Source organism: Gymnoscopelus braueri (assembly GCF_963280865.1).
Source record: "Gymnoscopelus braueri genome assembly, chromosome: 19".
Lineage (NCBI taxonomy): Eukaryota > Metazoa > Chordata > Actinopteri > Myctophiformes > Myctophidae > Gymnoscopelus > Gymnoscopelus braueri.
The window spans coordinates 39,093,014-39,113,889 of record NC_137621.1 but is presented as its reverse complement, the minus strand read 5'-3'; the positions used below and the strand labels follow the sequence as shown (position 1 = coordinate 39,113,889).

The 20,876-nt window shown below is 41.1% G+C and overlaps 1 protein-coding gene across 1 annotated transcript in view; it reads right to left on the bottom strand.

Moving 5' to 3' along the window:
- The window catches only part of LOC308074796 (CD109 antigen-like), a gene marked incomplete at both ends in the record, with an annotated part of 151,423 nt that overhangs the window by 113,024 nt on the left and 17,523 nt on the right, over positions 1–20,876 (bottom strand). Inside the window, 12 exons of the mRNA XM_080414296.1 lie at positions 4,021–4,104; positions 5,154–5,256; positions 5,488–5,647; positions 6,339–6,481; positions 7,715–7,780; positions 8,218–8,373; positions 10,974–11,167; positions 13,762–13,933; positions 14,698–14,941; positions 15,831–15,912; positions 16,884–17,060; positions 20,677–20,812. Coding sequence (XP_080270422.1) covers positions 4,021–4,104; positions 5,154–5,256; positions 5,488–5,647; positions 6,339–6,481; positions 7,715–7,780; positions 8,218–8,373; positions 10,974–11,167; positions 13,762–13,933; positions 14,698–14,941; positions 15,831–15,912; positions 16,884–17,060; positions 20,677–20,812 — 1,717 coding nt within the window. The remainder of the gene's footprint in view (positions 1–4,020; positions 4,105–5,153; positions 5,257–5,487; positions 5,648–6,338; positions 6,482–7,714; positions 7,781–8,217; positions 8,374–10,973; positions 11,168–13,761; positions 13,934–14,697; positions 14,942–15,830; positions 15,913–16,883; positions 17,061–20,676; positions 20,813–20,876) is intronic.

The following is a 20,876-nucleotide window of genomic DNA, read 5'->3' as shown; positions in this document are numbered from 1 at the left end:
ACACAAGGATTTGGAGACCCCCTTGTATCAACTCTGAGGACCCCCTAGGGGTCCCGGACCCCCTGTTGAAGACCCCTGCTATAGAATGTTTGTTCAGTGACAGGGGTCTCCCCGTCTCTCCAGCTCTTTGGTAAACAGAATTTATTTTCAGGTCAGGATAACAATTTTATCCAACCAGAGAAGTCATACAGGATAAAGAAGTGAAATTATAAGTGATGACACAAAGAAGTGAGAAGACAAAATTGGAACACTAAAATTGAAGCTGATAAATAGGAACTCACTGAAATTTGCAACCCACCTCAACATTGTTTTGCAATTTATTGAAGAGCTGGAGAGATGGGGAGATCCCTGTCTTTTTTATTGATTGAATACTTTAGTCATAAATGTAAACAGCACAAGGTACAGTCAGACCAGTCATTAAGCTAAAATGGTAACACAAAAACGTTTTGGGGACTTGTTTCCGTTGTGGTCCTATGCCACTGAACAAACGCTCTATAGCAAAGATTACTATCAGAATATGGAGCTTTAACCTTTAACAATGTTTTAACCAAAAAACATTACTTACTACCTTTAACTCTAGTGTACGAATGTAACCTAATTAACAATGAGGGCTTTACCATATTGCTGCAGGCAGCACGTTACTCGTTCTTTCTGACAGCAGGAAATGAAGGATAATGAAATAAGTTTTGCGATCTACAGCATTAATTTGCCTGTGACACCCACACACTGTATTCTGGTTCAGCTCATCTTCTATTCTTCTAGAATAAGTGATCAACAGCTACATCAAGGTAAACAGTTGACTGACCACAGGAAGCTTTATAGTCAGGGGATATTAGCAGAATATTTTCCAATCTTGGAATAAATTCCTTACCAAAAAAAATCTTCGCCAATGTGTTTGTAAAGGTGTCTAGTAACACATCTCACAAAGACTGAAATGCAGTCCCCCTAGGAGAATTTTTTACAGCTCCTTAAAGTTGGGGTACCCACCATAACCTTGGTTAAAAAAAATACCAAAAAAAAAATCAAATTTTAATTCTGTTTTAAGTAGCATGTGAGGGGTCAAACCAGGGTGTTTTTATGATTCTGAATCCATTGCAAGCATTTATTTTGCACCAAAACCACTCCTTGGGCTAAAAACGGCCATAGTCATCCTTTTCCAGGTATACTTTTTGTGTAAAAAGCCCATTGAGATTGGGCCGTTTTTAGCCCAAGGAGTGGTTTTGGTGCAAAACAAATGCTTGCAATGGATTCAGAATCATAAAAACACCCTAGTTTGACACCTCACATGCTACTTAAAACAGAATTAAATTTAAGATTTTTTTTTAACCAAGGTTATGGTGGGTACCCCAACTTTAAGGAGCTTTCAAAAATTCTCCTAGGGGGACTGCATTTCAGTCTTTGTGAGATGTGTTACTAGACACCTTTACAAACACATTGGTGAATTTTTTTTTTGGTATGGAATTTATTCCAAGATTTTTTTTAATATCCCCTGACTATTATGGCTGAAGGCTATTTATTTTTAATCACATTACTCTAAATATCACTTCAGATGGGTTTTCTTTATGACCCTTATCTTACCAAGATGAAGTTCTACGACTGCGTCACACGTGTTCTGTTCGCTGGACTGATCGCATTTATTGTGCACACACAATGACATAGAATCCCACTATTTTTATGTTTACATAATGTTCTATACTTTTGGAAATATTGAACTTTAACTTTTTTATTTAATGAATTAATGGAAGTCAGTGGGCCTCGGCTTCTCCAAATTTGGCCATGGATGAAGTGACGTCATCGGCTAGCCTGTTTCAGAGCCAGGCCATCTAATAAGGAAGTGAATGGTGGTCAAATTGGGCCGAAACCTGGCAGTCATAATGTTGTCGGGCAGAAACTTATTCGTAAATTAACGCCCTACTTGATCATACTACAGCATCTCACAAAAGCATCAAAAGTAACAGATCCACAAGCGCAAAGCGCACTTGTAGATCTGCTACTTTTGCATTTTATTATTTTCCTGAAAAGTAAAAGTTTTGGACACGTGAGGTTTCCACCCGACAGAGATGATATGTCTTATAGTCTGGCCACATGAAGTCCCAGATCCACGAGAAGCCACTCCGTTATTGGAATCAGTCTTGTTTCTCTATGGACAGATCTCATGACAGATGTCACCAAGAGATATTTGTATAGATATTCATCAGTTGCAAAAATTCTGCCATATTCTATTCATGACCTTTTCATGATTGCATAGACTTCAACGAACAAGCAACAAAAAGCGATATATATATTTTTTAACAGGGCACAGTACACACGTCCCATTATGAACAGTCACCAACCAATGTTATCCAGTGATGACTAAAACCTCTACCATCTCCAAAAAAGGATTTGCATACATTTGTAGCTACTTTTTTCCCCTAAGGAGTAACTGCCAAATGATTGCTGAAAGTATAACAAAATGGATTGCCAGTGTTGAATCCAACACGTTGGAATTTGAATGAAATCAGAGGTGAGCACTGCTGGAAAAGAGAAAATATTGCACAAAAGTGAGATATTTCTTTGACTAAAGCACTAAAATAATAAAATACTTTCTCATTTCACAATGCGATGTCAAACTTGTTCTGAATCTGGTGATGATAAATAACATACGTTTAACCCCCAAGCACAGGCTGGCCCCCAAAGGTCGGCCTGCATTTGGTTGGCACTAAATAACACGTGGCAACGGACAGCTTCATCTCACCCAGAATGACCTTAAAACAAGTACTGCTCATCGTGTGCGATTTAAACACAGTTATGGTGAGGTCTAGTGCACACAATGTCCAGATGCCTCCAGGACTGCTATACATCAACTTGAGACAAAACACATTTACACCCAGGAGTCAGTGAGTCACTTGCAGCCAACATAGGATGTGCCGTGGAGCACTAGAGCCGGAAGTATAAATCTTAATATTCAGCCTTTATATTGCTTCAGGCAGCTTTGCACGTCTCCTCTTACAGCGAAGAGGACGATCAGGGGACACGTGTGGAACTGGCACATTGCACACTTTCATTTTGTTCCGTTGCCAACTGTACGCATACGTTTTCCATCAAATCATTATCTTGGAATGTAACAGCACTGATAGTGCAGGTGGAACATCTTACAGTAAGAACAGGATTTCTGAAACTTTTATTTATTTTCCTAACATCAATGCTCATTCAAAAGAAACCAGTGTACACTGATGAAATGAAATACAAAAAAAGGAAAAAAAAAGACCATGACATGTTTGATGTGTGAGACAGTGACTACTAATTCCCATTCATCCATCCAACAAAAATCCACCACGTTGTGCAGAGAGTAGAGGTCACACGTGTACAAAACAAGCTTGCAAAACTCTAACATCATATAAAGTTCAAACAATATATAAAGAAATACAAATTTTAATGAAAAATACATTCATACAATACATTAGCTATTTATGGTCAGATCAAATAATATAATAGAAATATATTTCTGTCACACTCATGAGCAGTGTTGCCACTTTACTTTGTAAAGTTGCTTGTAAATATTGGTAGTTGTGGATTGCATTTTTTAAGGCTTGTTTCTAAAGTGTAGTTGCTTATTTGGGCTTGCTTCCAAAAAATAATTAGTATATATATATATATATATATATTTTCATGTCATGGACCCCCAAATTAATATGTATTTATCCCTAACGCCCATCTGAAAATGTTTTGTGCCAGGGAGCCTGATTTGTGTTAGAACGTTTAAAAAATCATCCAAATATTCCACATTTTATTTCAAGACGTTTTGAAAATAGCCGATCTACAAGTAGACCGGCTATTTTCAAAAAGCCAATAGTGTGCTCATTTGGCCTAGTAGTCGCTTCTTTTGGGCTCGTTTTCTTTCCCTAAATCTGGCAACGCCGTTAAGTTACAGTAAAAAAGCAACGATAGCGACAACGAGGCCCCCTAGGCTGCAGGCGGAGCTGCTTCTGGACTGAGATGATAAAATGGATGACGAGGCGCTCAGGCCCAGGCCGGACCTACAGCTATTACAGTTTGTGCCACAGAAGGTGCAGGCCTGCAGGCTCTGCATGACATCAGAGTTGTATGTTCTTATGGCTCTTCTCCCTGTGAGGGTGAAATGATAGAACGTTACGTTACAGAACACCAGCGATACCGTATCACAGGGGCGTAGCACCAAATTCTGGGCCCTGGGGACAAAGATTCACTGTGGGCCCCCCTATGATTTTTTTTCTTTAAAAAAGACCAAAAAAATACTTTTTTTTTTTTTTTTTTGGGGGGGGGGGGGGGGGGGGGGCCTATTAACTCAGTCCCACTTACACCCCCCCTGTGACGCCCCTGCCGTATCATGTTGCAATGACGTTAGTTTAGTGGTTTTCATCCCCAAGACATACACAGAGTGAGGATAAAGTAGTAGTAGCAATAGTTGATTTCAGTCTTTAGCCGTTTACATAAACAGAACAACATAAACGGACACGGGACTCCCAAGTTGGATAAGGATAAGGATAATTCCTTTTAACAGGACGTTCATGAAAGTCCTTGCGGGCTTGTTTCCAATGAGGGCCTGTGAGCAATTAGGGGTTAAGAGTCTTGCTCAGGGACAAATTTCATTTCATCGACACATATACTGGCGTGGCCTGGAATCGTACTTGGGGCAACCAGGGCCTCTGGCTCCCTAGGCGGGCTCACTAACCACTCAGCTATGGCCGCCCCTTGGTACAGTAAAAGCCTCTGAGTTCATTTATATTTATCCATTTGTAACTCTAAGAGAGTTACTTAATGAATAAAGTGTTATTTAACCAATCAGAATGATAGAGTATCAATATAACTATAACTGGTTGGAGGCGGACAGGCGGTCTACCTAGTACTCTTCTGTTGAGACATTTAGACCTGGTGTCAGGTAGGACACCTGCTGGCTGACAAGTAGTACTGCCTGAAAATCGAATGCAATATCTCCCCCAGGTCAAGCGGGGATAATTGCCTCTTGACCGAGCGGCAGAAATTTGGTCTCTTTAAATTCTGCCTTAAATTGACACCAGGATTTTACTGTGTGCAGCCAGATACTGTCTAGTTTCATGGTTTTGGTTATAATTTGTTTACAGAATTCCATTTGTAATATCAAGCTGTATAGCCAGAGACTGTCATTGGTCACTTACTAGGTTCATAGTAGTCGTACACTCGCACCACGGCGTCCTTGACGACGGACACTCTGAAATCTCGGATCAGATGAAGTTTAATGCAAACCTCGGATGTGTTGAGCTGCAGACAGACAAGGTCAGGAAGTGAATGGATGATTTCGTTAACATAATTACCATCCGCATCTTATTAGCTCTCCAACTAGACCAGTGGTTCTCAAAGTGCGGTCCGGGGACCCCCAGGGGTCCTCGAGGGGGTTAAGTCGATCAGTCATGCGGTTCTCGAGATATGTGGGCCAGACACATAGAGATTCTGTGCATTTATAGATGGTTAGAATGATGTAAACGGGCTTACCGAGTCCAGGTAGAGGCTCACTTTCCCAGGGGAAGTATCCACCTTTCTGATCAAAACTTCTGGAACTTCTTCCTGTTGAGGAGCGAGACTGAAGCCGCTTAGAAGCCCCACATCCATGATGGCCATGCCTGTCTGAGATACCCCTTGATTCTCCAGTAATCTAGAGCGAGAGAGAGAAAAACATCAGTTGTATGACTTCTGGCTCTGGCATATTCGTTGCACTGTAAAATCAAAGTGTTAATTTAACTCTGAGAGTGTAGAAATGTAATGAAATGGACCAGTAAATGTTACATTTGTTCACTTTCAGAGTTACAAAACTATCAATTAACACAGTATTTTACTCTGTGGAGAAACTGAAAGGTAATCATCTACGTCAATTAAAGTTATTGGTCATTAAGTTTGTGGAATCTTGCTATGACACTACTTCCGACAAACATTATTGTGGAGAGTCGCTATATGCTAGGGATACAGACTGTGTAAAAAATAAGAATAAAGACAAACTTGTTCCCAGGCTTCTCATCTCACACGGAGAAAAGCCTGGTAAAGGACTGTACAGCTGAAAGTGTTGGGACGTCCGTTGTATGTACATCCCCGGTCTTATTTCCATGCCGAGGGAATGTATAACAGCTCTGCAAAGTATGAGGGTAACTTCCTTGCGCGGTACTTTCTGTATTTCTGCTTTCAGTAACAGTTTTCCCAGTGTAATAAAGACATGAACATGTCTTGTGCCCGTTTGACTGAGATATAATTTTTTAAATGAGCATTTGTGTATAAAAATGTGTTTTCCTGAAACCACTCATAGGCCAACCAGTGGCCCCAGTCAAACCAGTAGCGCAAGGAGGGACACTTACCTCGTGCATATAGACAGGAGCATATGATCGAGGTCCGTCTCAGAATCAAAGACGTTCACGTTCAAAGAGAAGGCCTCGTTGTCCATGTTGCGTTGGAGGCTCTGTGCGAACGCTCTGCTCTCCAAGTTGTAGAAGACGTTCATCTGGATTGGATCAGATTGTTTAAGAACGTGGTGACTCCACAGTGTGAGACCATCTCCACAGCTGGCCGGGACAGTTTATTGCCTGAGGGCCCTGTGGCCGCGGTCACAGGACCTTTATGAGATCTTATTACGTGACTGTGTGACGCATTCATCACGTAAGCTGCTAAAATGGTTCAACCTGGTGTCCCTATTTTGGGCATGTCATTACAGGTGAAAAAATCTAACATTATAAAAAATAAACGTATATTCTGATTTTTTTTAAATAAAAAGTGCGTAGAAAATAGACGATTTGCCAACTCACAACGCGTCGCGATACATTGTAGCCTGAAAATCAGCTATTTTCAATGCACGACAATGTTGGACGATGATGTGTAAAAGACATAGGGCCTAAGTGGTTAAAATGTCTTGAGTACACTCACCCTTCCACACATGACAAGAAAAACAAAAGATGGTTTTGTTTTACTAATTTCACCCCATGCAGATCATAATTTTGGCTCGAGGCTTTTAGGCAGAAAATACAAAACACACACATACACACAAAGAAAACATGATGTTTTAGTGGAGTTCTGGGTCTGTGGACGTCCACTGCTAAACTGAACACAGTGGAACTGAAGACTGGACCTTTCACCACAAACCCCTCTATGATACTATCTGGACATGCTAGACGCACAAGAGTACAGGACATGAAGGCAATACGTTCCAGATGTTAATTGTTGAATGACTGCAGCCCATTACAGCACTGCATCTGCATCGACCTGTTTCGCCTCAGCATTATGTGTCCAGTACAGTGTGAGGGACATACAGCATAGCTATGCAATAGAACGCAATGATTGAATTAAAACTGATTTGACTGTGTGTACTGTATGGAAACAGCCATGCATAGGTATTAGGTAGCAGCAGTTTGTGCTCTGTGGTGAGATATTTTCCTGTAACGTGGATAGGTTTAGTGGAGTTCACATTAAAGCTGAAAAGCATTATTTCAAAATTGTATGCTTTATCATTTTCTGCATGGGGTAACCCATAAGGGTCCATTTGTACACTTTTACTGACAATTAAATTAACAGGCCCAATTTCACTGGGTAAAGTATATTGTAGCAGCAGTAGCATGGTACCTTTTCCGAAGGTACCATGCTACGAAGCCAACTGCGAAGCCAACGGGAGAAACAAGTCGACACACACACACACACACACACACACACACACACACACACACACAGGTAGTTGTATAACTACCTGAAACAAGGCGAATCCTCTTCCTTCCATATAGAGATCTATCAGTAGGTTGTTTTCAGCGTCAATCTGAAAAGTTCAATCAAAATAGATACTTCAGCTGGTCAATCCATATAATATGGAATCCTCCATGCATTTAAGACGATTAAACTTCAATGTTCAATGTTGTCAATGTTCACAAACATTTGTCTCATCCTTAAACAACATGCTTTGTGTGTGGCTAGGATATTAACTAGGATATCAATATATCAATATGGTGATATGAGACAAGATATCGTCTGTGGTTTTGCATATCGTAACATAATGATATGGCAAAACTGATGTATTTTCCTGGTTTTAATAACTTAAAACTTAAAATAATACTACTATACTATACTTTTAAAATGTATTTGAAAATGTTAAAGAAAATGCATATTATTATCACAATATAATCGATATTGAGGTATTTGAACAATAAATGCCATGATATTTGATTTTGTCCATATCATTCATTCATGTCCCATCACCTCTTGCTTCTGGTAGTTGAGGTAGGTTGTGGCGTTGATGCTAAAGTAAGATGCAGCAGCAGAGGATGAGGTGTTCATCCTCAGACGCAGGTCAATGGCACTGGCCCCGCTGATGGCAGCGAAGACGGCCAGGGCCTGCAGGGCGATCACAGTGTCCTGAAAATCACAAAGAAATGAACACCTATTTGTACATACTGTAGTAACAAAGCAGTCATTTTGTTCTTACATCATACTCAGGTGGCCAGAAACCCTGACCCATGATGTATGAGCAAAATGGATGGAAAGATAACTATTGTGTGGTGCTAAACAGGGAGAAATGTTTCTGTACAGCAGTTGGTGTTTTAACACTTAAGCCTATATACTTTGTTGTACATAGTAATTATACAAAAACGTACAAAAAACTGCCGCTCTACAAGTTCACAACATGTCGAATTGCGAAGCGTTGTGACCTTACAGATCTGCTATTTCTCACAAATTCGGACTAGCTCTTAATCATTCTATAGTTAAGTTGCTTTTAAATTGCCTTCGTTTTTTCAAAGTATACTCAGTACAGACCATCTTCCATCTTCTGTCTCTTTTTGTTTAAATAATAGATATATCTGTTTAAATTTCTACAAAGCATAGACACACAAAATGTAATACTTTCCACAGAACCTATTTTACCCTACACAGACTACACACATTTGATGACAAATGGCACCATGTGCCAAAGGTGTTAGAAGGCTGAAGCTAATCTGCTCCATATGATGTGCAGTGGTCCTGTCTTGGAAAACGTCTAGAAGTTCATCATAACTATCGTTTCAGACACTAAAGTTTGATGTAGCTTGAATAGCTTGTGACCCCAGAATGTGGATCCTAGAAGATGTTGATTATCGTCTCTTTCGGGTGGAAACCTCATATGTCCAAAAGTTACTTTTCAGGATTCAAATTCAAAGACAGCAAAAGCAGCAGATCTACAAGCTCGAAACGCGTCGCTTCAGGCCGCGTTTCGAGCTTGTGGATCTGCTACTTTTGATGCGTCTGTGTGACGCTGTTGTACGATAAAGTAGGGCATTAATTCACGGAAAAACTCAAGTTTAAAATATGGAGATAAGAGGTTTCTACCCGAAAGCAACGAGTGCATGTTGATATGTGTTGATATGCTTAATGTGAGTGATCGTGTTATTTGGATTTGATTTTGATTTGATGTGGTGTTACTAGCCAGCACAGCTGTAAAACAAAATAATAAATAAAACTAGAAAAAGTGCTCCTCGGAGCACAGGTCTCCGCCAGGTCAGGTAGGCTATTGTGGCCTCCTGGTGGCGCTATAATAGGCCAACGTGAAAAGGGTAAAGTTTTACACAGATCGGTGCAGTTATAGGTAAAAACACGAATCTGTTATAGCGCCACCATGAGGCTGATTTGAAAAAATTCAAATGGTAGTTCTTCCTCTGCCCAATGGGAATGTGCGTGCAAAATTTCACGGAAATTGCATGCTGTGTTCATGATTTGAGGCATTTTGTTCAAAACGGAGCACTCCTGCAAACTTTGGAAGACATTTTTAGCCAATCAGGATAGAATATGAGAAATCTGAAAGACCCGTTTCGTTTAATAACTATAGAGATACTGTGTACCGATTTGCGTGACTTGTAGGAGTACTGTCAAAAAATATGTTTTGCACAAATCGGCCTCCTGGTGGTGCTATAAAAGGCCCATGAGAAGAATTTGGGGCAAAGGTTCTGAATTGGCATCCAGGGAGTGTGTGTGCACAGTTTCGCTGCAATCAAGACAACGGTGCCGGAGATTAGCTGGTCACAGACGGACGGACGGACACACGGACACACGGACGGACGGGGTGGAAAACATACTCTCTCGCCATGCCTTTTGGCCTGGCGGAGACAATGAAAAAAGGGTGCGTGGGGGGGGGGGGGGGGGCTGTTATATGTTATGCGTCTTGCGAACAGGTGATTTCCGATTACCAGATGGCCTCTCCACCAACTCAGCTACGGCCACCTATAAACTTTCTCGCTTCGCCAAATCCTCTAACTTGACCCTGGCAAAGACGACTTGACTGGAGTCTACTGACTAATGTCTCACACTATAGTGGAGTGTTCCCACATTTGGTGTGGCCTACTGCTTTTAGATCGTCTATATACATTGCTTTGCGTTGTGATTGAGGATCATTGAATCATTCCCAAGTTGGGGTGATGGGCGGTTGTTTGTTTTTTATCTTTAAAAAAAAGAAAAATTGAAAGAAAAAAAAAATATTGTCATTTTCCATTAAGACATTTATCCACTCAGGGCGGCAGTGGCTTAGGAGATAGTGTAGCTGTCTTGGAATCACAAGGGTCCCCGTTTGATCCCTGTCTCTTCTTGGCTGTGTGTCGAAGTGTCCTTGAGCAAGACAACATTTGTGTGAATGGGTGAATGTGAAATACATTGTAAATTGCTTTGGAGAAAGGCACTATATAAATACATTCCATACACTTAAACCCCTATATTTTACTTCATTGGCCGGGAATCCCCCAAGGTCTATACTTGGACCCCTCCTATCCCCCCCCCCCCCCCCCCTCACCAAATCTCTTCGCCAAAAATAGCCAATCGACAAGCTCACAAAGCGTCAATGTGTTGCGAGCTAGTAAATCTGCACTTTTCGCAGAATGATGATCATCTATTTTCAACAAATAATCCTGTTTTTGTCTTTTTTTTTATGATGCGTTATGCCCAGATAGGATTAATCGGGTAAAACAAAACCCCCAAAACTGAAAAGTCTTTACCTGTGTGGTCCCGTAGCCCCCGAGATGGTCCCTCTGTTTGGACAGCCACTTCATGATAGAGATACCTTCCACCACTTTGCCACGCTTAAACAAGGCCAGCAGCACGTACGCGGACATCTCGATCTGTGCTGCCGAGCGTGACTGGCTCTCGTCCGTCACCAGGCCACTGGCAGTGGTCCACAACATGACCCCATCTGGAGTGATGTGGTAAGGAAATAAATCAAAATCAATCAATATTAATCCATTCAGACCGGGAACGCATCTGTGTCATTTTAGATTTCTTTGGCTATTCAAAAATAGCAGATCTGCCTTTTTTTTTATCGTGGAAGATTTGTGCAAATCTTTGAATATAAATATATTCTTTCAAGTGAACATTTTTAACTCCGATCTGTGCTTCTGGGAGGTCCCTGGAACAACATATTTTGAGATGGGGGTACGCGGCCAAATACATATCATTTGGGGGGGGGGGGGGGGTCCTTGACATGGAAAAGTTGGAGCACCACTGATATAGCAACATACTGTTAGAATTTAGAAATCATTTTTAGATATTTATTTGGCCGCGGACCCCCATCTCAAAATGTTTTGTTCCAGGGACCTCCAGAAGTAAAGATTTGAGTTACAAATGTTAGCTTTTAAAAAAAGATATAGATATATTCAAAGATTTGCACAAACTTTCACGATTTCTCAACAAACAAAAAAAATAGCCAAATAAATCTTAAAATGACACAGACACGTTCCCGGTCTTAATGGATTAAACACATTTCATACATTAAAATGCGATACAATGTTCTTCAGATTAAACAGCATCCATAGTGCGTGCGGTAACCGCTTGCTGTAGCCTATAGAGTGCCCTGGCCTATAGAGTAGACGTGTAGCAGATGCTCACTTCTGCCTGCTAAATCTCATCCAGGTGCTGTACTACATCCCTTGTTCCAGCTTTAAAAGTTAAGAATGACCTGACTTTGGCTCGTTTGGCCGCTATACACTCTGGAACCGTCTCCCCCAATCAATCAGGTGAACTGACTCAGTCGACTGCTTCAATCAGCACCTATAAACATCATTATACAGTAGGTTTACTTTTTTTTTTTTTTACATGTTTATTCGCATTACATGTTCACATGTATGTCTGTATAGACGTATAGGTTTCTTGTTTACAAACATCACTGTGTGTGTGTGTGCATGCATTCAGGGGGCTACAACCACTTTGGCTGAAACACACTCTAATCAGAGCTGCGTTGATTACAGTCGGCTAGAGCAGCGCTTCCCAACGTTTCTTGGATCAGGGGGCCCGCTAGAAAGTCTTCAAAGTGCGCGCGGCCCACCCATCTGACCACAGTGGTCAGATGGGTGGGCTAGTGTGCATTTTCAGAGCATGTTTATTTCAATCGATTGTGTTCCGGGATCAAAGGAACTAACATAATGCAGTAGAACACTTTTATGTTCCTATTTATCGGTATCACAATGAAAACAATTTTTTTTTAGTTTTAGGGAAGGTTTACAGAAGTTATTTTAGTTTTTTCGTTCTGTTTTTTTCCCAACATTTTTCTTTTTTTATTAATTAATGTTATATTATCATTGAAATCGTAGTGTTTTGCATTATTCAGGAGCCCACCTGCAATAACCTCATGGCCCACAGGTTGGGAATCGATTACCTATACAGTAGACTGCCCCAACGCTCCTGATTTCGTGTATAGAGGGGCGGGTGTTAGAGCCGGCGAGAGATTGCGCCTGATCCCCATTGGTTCACCGATCTGTCCGTCAACCCCCGCCCCGTTAACACAACATTTCGAGCGACGCCCACTGCACTCTGGTTGGTTGGGAAGTGAAACACTTCCTCATACCGAGTACACCGACGTGCTGGGCCAGGCTTTTATTTTTTAGCAAAACTAAACAATAAAAGCCTGGAGATCGAGGCTACCTATACAGCAGCGAGCTGCAGTGCATGACCGCAGTGTTCCAGATATCGTCGGGCGGAAACCTCTTATCTCCAAATTCAAACTTTTTTTTTTTTTTTGTAAATTAAACGCCCTACGTGATCATACTACAGCGTCACACAAAAGTATCAAAAGTAGCAGATATACAAGCTCGCGCCGCGTTTTGAGCTTGTAGATCTGCTACTTTTGCTATTTTTGAATTTGAATCCTGAAAAGTGAACCGTTTTGGTTTCCACCCGACAGTCAGATGATATGATGTAAAAGAGTGCTGCTTTCTGCGCCCTAGCTGCACAGAAACCCATCTATACAGCTCTTCCCATTATGTGAATCACTTTGTAACAGTGTTTACAATTTCACTTACCTACTTACTACAGTATGTGTACAGCAACACTGTTGTTGTTTCACTCACATTACCATCAATCACTGTCACACAATATCATGAGGACATTATCATACAGCTTCCAGGATAGATAGATCTTTCCTGATTTGAGGCTGATTCCAATCTCGCTGCTGTCGGGCAAAAACCTCTTATCTCCATATTTTAACTTTTTGTGTTTTTTGGGTAAATCAACACCCTACTTGATCATTCTACAGCGTCACACAAAAGCATCAAAAGTAGCAGATCCACAAGCTCGAAACGCGGCGCGAAGCGACGCGTTTCGAGCTTGTAGATCTGCTACTTTTGCTATTTTTGAATTTCAATCCTGAAAAAGTCACAGTTTTGGACATACAACCTTCTGAATGAAGATACACGATTTGGGAACGATACGTTTATGCCTCAGATATGAACGGAGACGGGTATAGCCAGCCACGGGCATTTCCTGATAATTTCCTGGTAATTCACACCAAATTACCTTTCTGGTCAGCCCTGGCGGTGAGCTCGGCTAAGGCTCGGTCCGACGCGGGGCTGTTGGCCAGGGCTAGAGCATACGCAGCCAGACACAGGCTGTAGTTACGGAGGCCTCCCTTGTCCACTTTGGCCTCCAGGTACCTAGTGGCCAGGGTCACGTTGACCCGGAACGTGTCCTGCACAGAGACACAAGGTACAAGACAGTCATAAAACGTGCCCTGGTTTCAGATACAGTAAAGCATTTATTTTTTTATATATATATTTTTTTACATTTTACTACTACTTCTACTTGGTAAATCATTTTCTTAACCACTTGACCCATTAACACCTGAGGCCGATTCTACAAATGTCTTCTAAATCCTAACAGTTTTCTGATAATTCTATGTTGCTATATCAGTGGTGCTCAAACTTTTTCATGTTGCAGGGACCCCCAGGAGCAAAGATTTGAGTTAATGTTCACTAAAAAAAATGTTTTTAAGATTTTTCAAAAATAGCAGGTACTTTACTGGAGTATTTCCAATGTTCAATACTTTTAGTCCACTACATCTCTGAGGAAAATATTGTCCTTTTACTCCACTACAATTATTTGAAAACTTTAGTCACTAGTTATTTGCAGATATAAATTATTACATTATAAAACATTCATTAACAACTTTAGCCCTATTTTATACCTAGGCTATTTGAATGAATAGCCGATCTACAAGCTCACAACGTTTCGCATTGTAGATCTGCTATTTTCAAACATTTTAGAACTTTTACTTTTGGTACTTTAAGTACATTTCGATACCAATACTTTTGCACTTTTACTCGCGTAAATTTTGAATTCCAACTTTTACTTGTAACAGAGTACTTCCACTTTGCAGTATTGATACTTCTACTTAAGTAAAACATTTGAGTACTTTTTCCCGCCACTGCCATTAACACGTTCCCCTTTCCTCACCACATAGGTCTCATCCTCAAGCAGCGTCATCAGAACGTAGGCGGTGAGTGCCACAGGGTCCTCTCCGGGGTCCTCCTCTAGGCCCCCGCGCAACTCCGTGTGGATGACCCTCCCCACCTCGGCGAACTCTCCCGAGGTGCTCTGGAGGCCCAGCAACCAGTCCATGGCCCTGGAGACCACCCTCTGATCCACGGAGAGGAAGGACTGTGCCTGGAGGAAACACCTCAGTACGAAGGCCGTCAGCCTAAAAATAATAATACACTTTATTTGTATAGCACCTTTCATGACATGAAATGCAGCTCAAAGTGCTTTACAGAGCAAGAATACAACTACAGAAAAGTACAACTAATTTAACAATAAAGCAAAAAAAGAAAAGCAAAAGCATAAAACATTAAAATAATAGCAAAGCAGTGAGGACATGAAAAATCAACCAAAAGCAAGAGTGAAGAAATAGGTCTTGAGCTGTGCTTCAAAGCTATCCACAGAGGCTGCCTGTCTTAGGTGTAATGGGAGTTTATTCCACGCTGTCGGCCCGTAGAAGCAGAATGCTGCTTCGGTGTTTTTTATATGTCGTTGTAGGCACCTTGTGCAGGTCACACACATCTAGGCAGGCAGTCATAGAGGTAGGAAGGTGCCAGACCATTTAGAGCTTTATAAACTAGTAAAATATTTTTTAAATCAATCCTACTGCTAGTTTGACTACTACTCTTTAATGTTACAAGAAATGTAGCATCACAGTAGGGCTTGACTTTATCAACCACATGCTTTAGGGTTATGCCTGAACACTGCACTTGTTTGCCTGCCATATATATTGCACTGAAAATAGCTGATCTACAAGGTCAAAATGCGTCACAGTGCGACGCAAACAAGTAAAATAATCCTAGAGAAAGACATGTTGACGCTATGGAATCCAAATGACTGAAACCAGTCGTGGCTGAGAACTTTAATCCATGAGAGCAGGGATTAGAGGCCAACAATAATACGTGCAGGGAAGCATCATGTGTGTTCCCATTGGTTTCCGTTGATATTGCCACTGTACACATGCTCTCAATCACACAAGACCTAAAAAAAAAAAAAGTGTCTGTCAGTTTACGAACGGTTCCAAAATGGAAACGGGTGTTTTGATAACCTACCATGTGCTGCCAGAAGTATCACTGGCTCCAAAGGCACTGAAGGAGCCATCTTCTCGCTGGTAGGACAGTTCTCTTTGATAAGCTGAACAGGAGGATTTGTACAATAAATGTAAATGTTCTGCTGAAGCTTACAAATAATTTCTTCCACCCCAGACCCTTCCCATAACATTAAAATGGAGGTGTTTTGTGTGTTACTGTGTGCCAGCATGGACAACCGAAGAATGATGAACTTCAATGCTGGCACAGAGAAACACTGAAATTAATTAAACACACCCACAATTAACGTTATTACCTTCAGCTGAGCATACCTGTGTCAAAATGGCTGCTGTGGAAAATTAGCTAGGCTCCATTAGGCCCAAATTAGTAGCCATGAGATTTATTCTGAACACTGGTTGAACACCTAATACGTTAACCAGTGGTGTAAAGTAACTAAGTACATTTACTCAAGTAGTGTACTTAAGTACAATGTTGAGGTATTTGTACTTTACTTTCACTTCTACTCCACTACATCTCGGATCCAACTACTGTGCTTTTACTCCACTTTTTTTTTTGGAAAACTTTAGTTACTTTGTAGATTTGGATTATTATTACAAAACGTACATTAACCACTTCAGCCCTATATATATATATATCGGCCATTTGAAAATAGCCGATCTACAAGCGATGCGACGCATTCTGTGCATAATGAGTACTTTTACTTGTGGTGCTTTAAGTACATTTTGATACCAATACTTTTGTACTTTTACTCAAGTACATTTTGAATTCCAGACTTACAGAGTATTACAGAGTATTTCTACATAGCGGTATTGATACTTTTACTCAAGTAAAGAATGTGAGTACTTTTTCCACCACTGACATTAACACACACACACACACACACACACACACACACACACACACACACACACACACACACACACACACACACACACACACACACACACACACACACACACACACACACACACACACACACACACACACACACACAAGGACGTTATATAAATATCTTGGAATCTGTGCCACCAATGTGTCATAATGAAAACTGACTACCTTCTCTCATGTAGCCCAGGGACCTGGCCTTCCTTTCCTCATTGGCCTGAGACACCTTCTCCAGGTACTTGAGCACAAAGATGTGCGGCGCAAAGTGGATCATGTTCTGCTCCCCGCAACCAAGGGGCATGTCAACCAGTGAGTCCACGTTGCTCATGGACAGGCCAAGGATATCACCTGTGTGTAGCAATACAGACAGACAGACAGGAAGGACATGGTTTTATATGTTTGTTTGTTTGTTATGCAACTTTATGGCTTGCAGACACAGTGGGCATATTCATATCTGGGAAGCATGGTATGAAAGACCTAATAGACCCGAGGTCCTAATTTGATATAATGGATCATGTGTTATGTCATGTCTTCAATGCCATATATTTTCATAGACGACATTGTCAATTGTCAATTACTGAACACATTATGTGAAAAAGAAATAATATACTTGCGTCCCAGTTTTTCTTCTATTTATGCGCTACTCGGGTTGCTTGCGCATTAAACTATTGTGTTCCATTAAATACTTTCAATTTCATGACGTCGTTGTGGTTTGATACAGACATAGTAGTAGGCTATAGCACTGTGGGATATTATTATATAATCAAGTATGGGCATTGGGCAACAATATAAGAAAATAAAAGTTTAAATGAAATGTAGGAATAGTGGAATAGTATTCAGTGATTCTCAGCCTTTTTATAATTCATGGACCCCCAATTTGATATTGTTGTGGCAGGAATTAGAGTAATTACTTCAGTATGACTTGTAAACAATAATTCCCACAGGGTGGAATGAATCAATGGATTTATTTAACAAAAGTCGAGAGCTCTCGGAGACTGCCACATGCAACGGCAGCCTCCCAACATATCAGATGTTCCCTTTATACACAACAAGAGAACACAAATAGACGGAGGCTTGCTTGGTGGACAGATCCATACATGGCTCTTTCTACGTGACAAATAGTTACTCTGACAGAGTACCAACGGGTGAGAACATGGTTTGCTTACTAAACTGCGAGTAGTAAATGATCCCCTCTAAACCCATTAAGACGATGCTGGAACGCATCTGTGTCACTTTTTGAGTTGAGCTAAAAGGCATTATTTTACACTTTGGCTATTCAAAAATAGCAGATCTACAAGCTCGTAGCGCGGCACTTAGCTTGTAGATCTGCTATTTTTGAAAAATCTTGAAAATGTGTGCAAACCTTTGAATAAATATTGTTTTAAAGCGAACATTTTTAACTCAAATCTTTACTTCTGGGGGTCCCTGTAACAAAATATTTTGAGATGGGGGTTGGCGGCCAAATACATATAATTTTGGGGGTCCTTGACGTGAAAAAGTTTGAGAACCATTGATATAGAAACATACGTTTTTCAGAATACTGTTGGGATTTAGAAGACATTTGTAGAATCGACTTCAGGTCTTAATGGGTTAAAGGCTCATAGAAGGCATCGCTATAATCACGGACAAAACAGTGTAGTATTATCATATCTATGCATTAGACCACAGACCTCCATTGGATAAGATTAGTATTTCTATGACCCCAATGTAAGAACATTTTTATTGTGAGCTTAATTTAGTCTGATATGGTCTGTGTGATATGGTTCCTTTACTGTCTATGTTCTGCATGTGTAAAGTTAATCTCTCAAGAACAGATTCTGCTCTGCGTTTGAATCTGTCGGGGTGGTTCGTCATATCGCGTACGCACTGGCCTACAAGTGGGCGTGCCTTCAGATCAGGAAGCAGGCCGCGCTTTACCCAATCAAATGTAGTGGGCGGGATTTACGTGTCTGCCGATCCTTCCCCTCTAGAAACAAACCGAAACTAATTTAATAATAGCATCCTCGGAGCAGACAAAACCACGGAAAGATATTCACATTTTAACTTGCTCTTTCATCATAGAAACAAGTGGGCTTATAACCAAAACGATCCATGTTCTCTGGGAGAAGTGGTGTTAGTGTTCCGTGTAGAAATATTGTTAGTGGGAATGAAAACATAGTCGCACCACCGGAAGTGAAAGGCTGAAGGCAGACCAAAACCCCGGTTTCCTTGCACACGGGTGCTACGTCACTTCCTCCCAGAGCCAAGTGAGATGAGAAAAACAGCAGAGGGCGCCGTTTTTCCTTTTCATTTGGCGATGGGTTCCCAGATTGGTGTAAAGCTAACAGTGAAACTATGGTCAAAATAGCCATTCTGTATGTCTGCAGTTGCATTTACCTTTTAGCTGGGGTACTCCCTCCAGGAGCCCTGGACCCCATATTGAGAACCACGGTTTTAGGATGCAACAAATAAATGGACGGAAAATGACATACAGTACACAAATGGAAAAAGTAGAGACAGAAATCCAAGCATTCTTGATTGCTGCATTAAAAAGCTTTTGTAAAGCCGACAATCAAATCAAACATGGGGAACGATGAGTTTCAGCGTCCACCAGCCAGAACCTGCCTCTGCTCTGCCTCTCTCTAGCATGGCAAACGCCCAGCGCCCTTCAACCTGGGCGGAGTGTGGAGCCAACTAACCAGACAGCTGTCCTGAATCTGCCTGCTGTAAACATTCAGCTATCGCTTTCATTTCTCATCCTCAAGACCCAAATAAGTCTCCGGGCAGTGGCGCCGCCGCTCCACCCCCCCCCCCACCACCATCTTCTGAACACTGAAGTTAAAAGTGGGCACATGTTGCGGCAGGAACACAATGAACCACATGAACCCCATTAGCTTCCCTATTCTGGGGGGGGCTTGCATCGCGGCTCACGTTGTGAGCTTGTAGATCGGCTCTTTTCAGCAAAGAGATAATGGTGTAGAGCAGAGGTTCTCAAAGTGGGGTCCGGGGGGTCCTCGGAGGTCCCCAGCAAAAGTAGTTAGTGTAGCATCACAATCGTTTTAACCACTTTATCCATTTATACGTTGGCTATTCAAAAATAGCAGATGTACAAGCAAGCTTGTACATCTGCTATTTTTGAATTTGTTTGAAAAATATTTAAAATTCTGAATATTTTTTATATTTCTTTACATAAATCTTCTCTTCTGGGGGTTCCTGACACAAAACATTTCAGCTGGGGCTCCGCGGCCAAATATATACAGTATATAAATGTGGCGGCCCTTGACATGAAAAAGTTTGAGAACCACTGGTGTAGAGGGGGAAAAAAGGAGTGGACCTAGTATAGAGCCTGGGGGGACCCCAGTCAACAGAGTATAAAGGGGTTTAAGTGGTTAAAAAAAAATGTAAACACTAAGTGTGCTCAAATGGAACTGGCATCGTAGAAGCAGGAAGAACAAAGGGTACACGTAGTGGTGTAAAGTAACTAAGTACATTTACAATTTTGAGGTATTTTTGCTTTACTGGTCTATTTCCAGTTTTCAGTACTTTTACTTCTACTCCACTACATCTCAGAGGTAAATATTGTACTTTTACTCCACTACAATTATTTGAAAACTTTAGTTACTAGTTACTTTGTAGATTTTGATTATTATTACAAAACATACATTACCCACTTTAGCCCTATGTACAATTCAACTATTTGAAAATAGCCGATCTACAAGCTCACAATGCGTCACGATGCGAAGCATTGTGAGCTTGTAGATCTGCTATTTTCAAAAGATTTTTACACATTTTATACATTTGATAATGTGTGAGCTGGGACATTCTGCATAACGAGTACTTTCTACTTTTGGTACTTTAAGTACATTTTCATAACGATACTTTTGTAAATTTAGAATTTCAGACTTTTACATGTAACAGAGTATTTTTACAATGCAGCATTGATACTTTTACTTAAAGAACTTTTTCCACCACTGGGTACACGTACCAACCACTGCCACGTGAGCCCGTCGGCTGCCCGCTACCACATCTGGAGGGAAGGCGAAGGAGATGGCTTGGGAATGGTTCGGCCGCATCAGCTCCAGGAACAGAGTCTCGGAATGGTACTGTTCAACTCCCTCAGGCTATATGGCAACATGGACATTATTTGATGTTATCATAGGATTAACTGTAAACCACATGATTTAT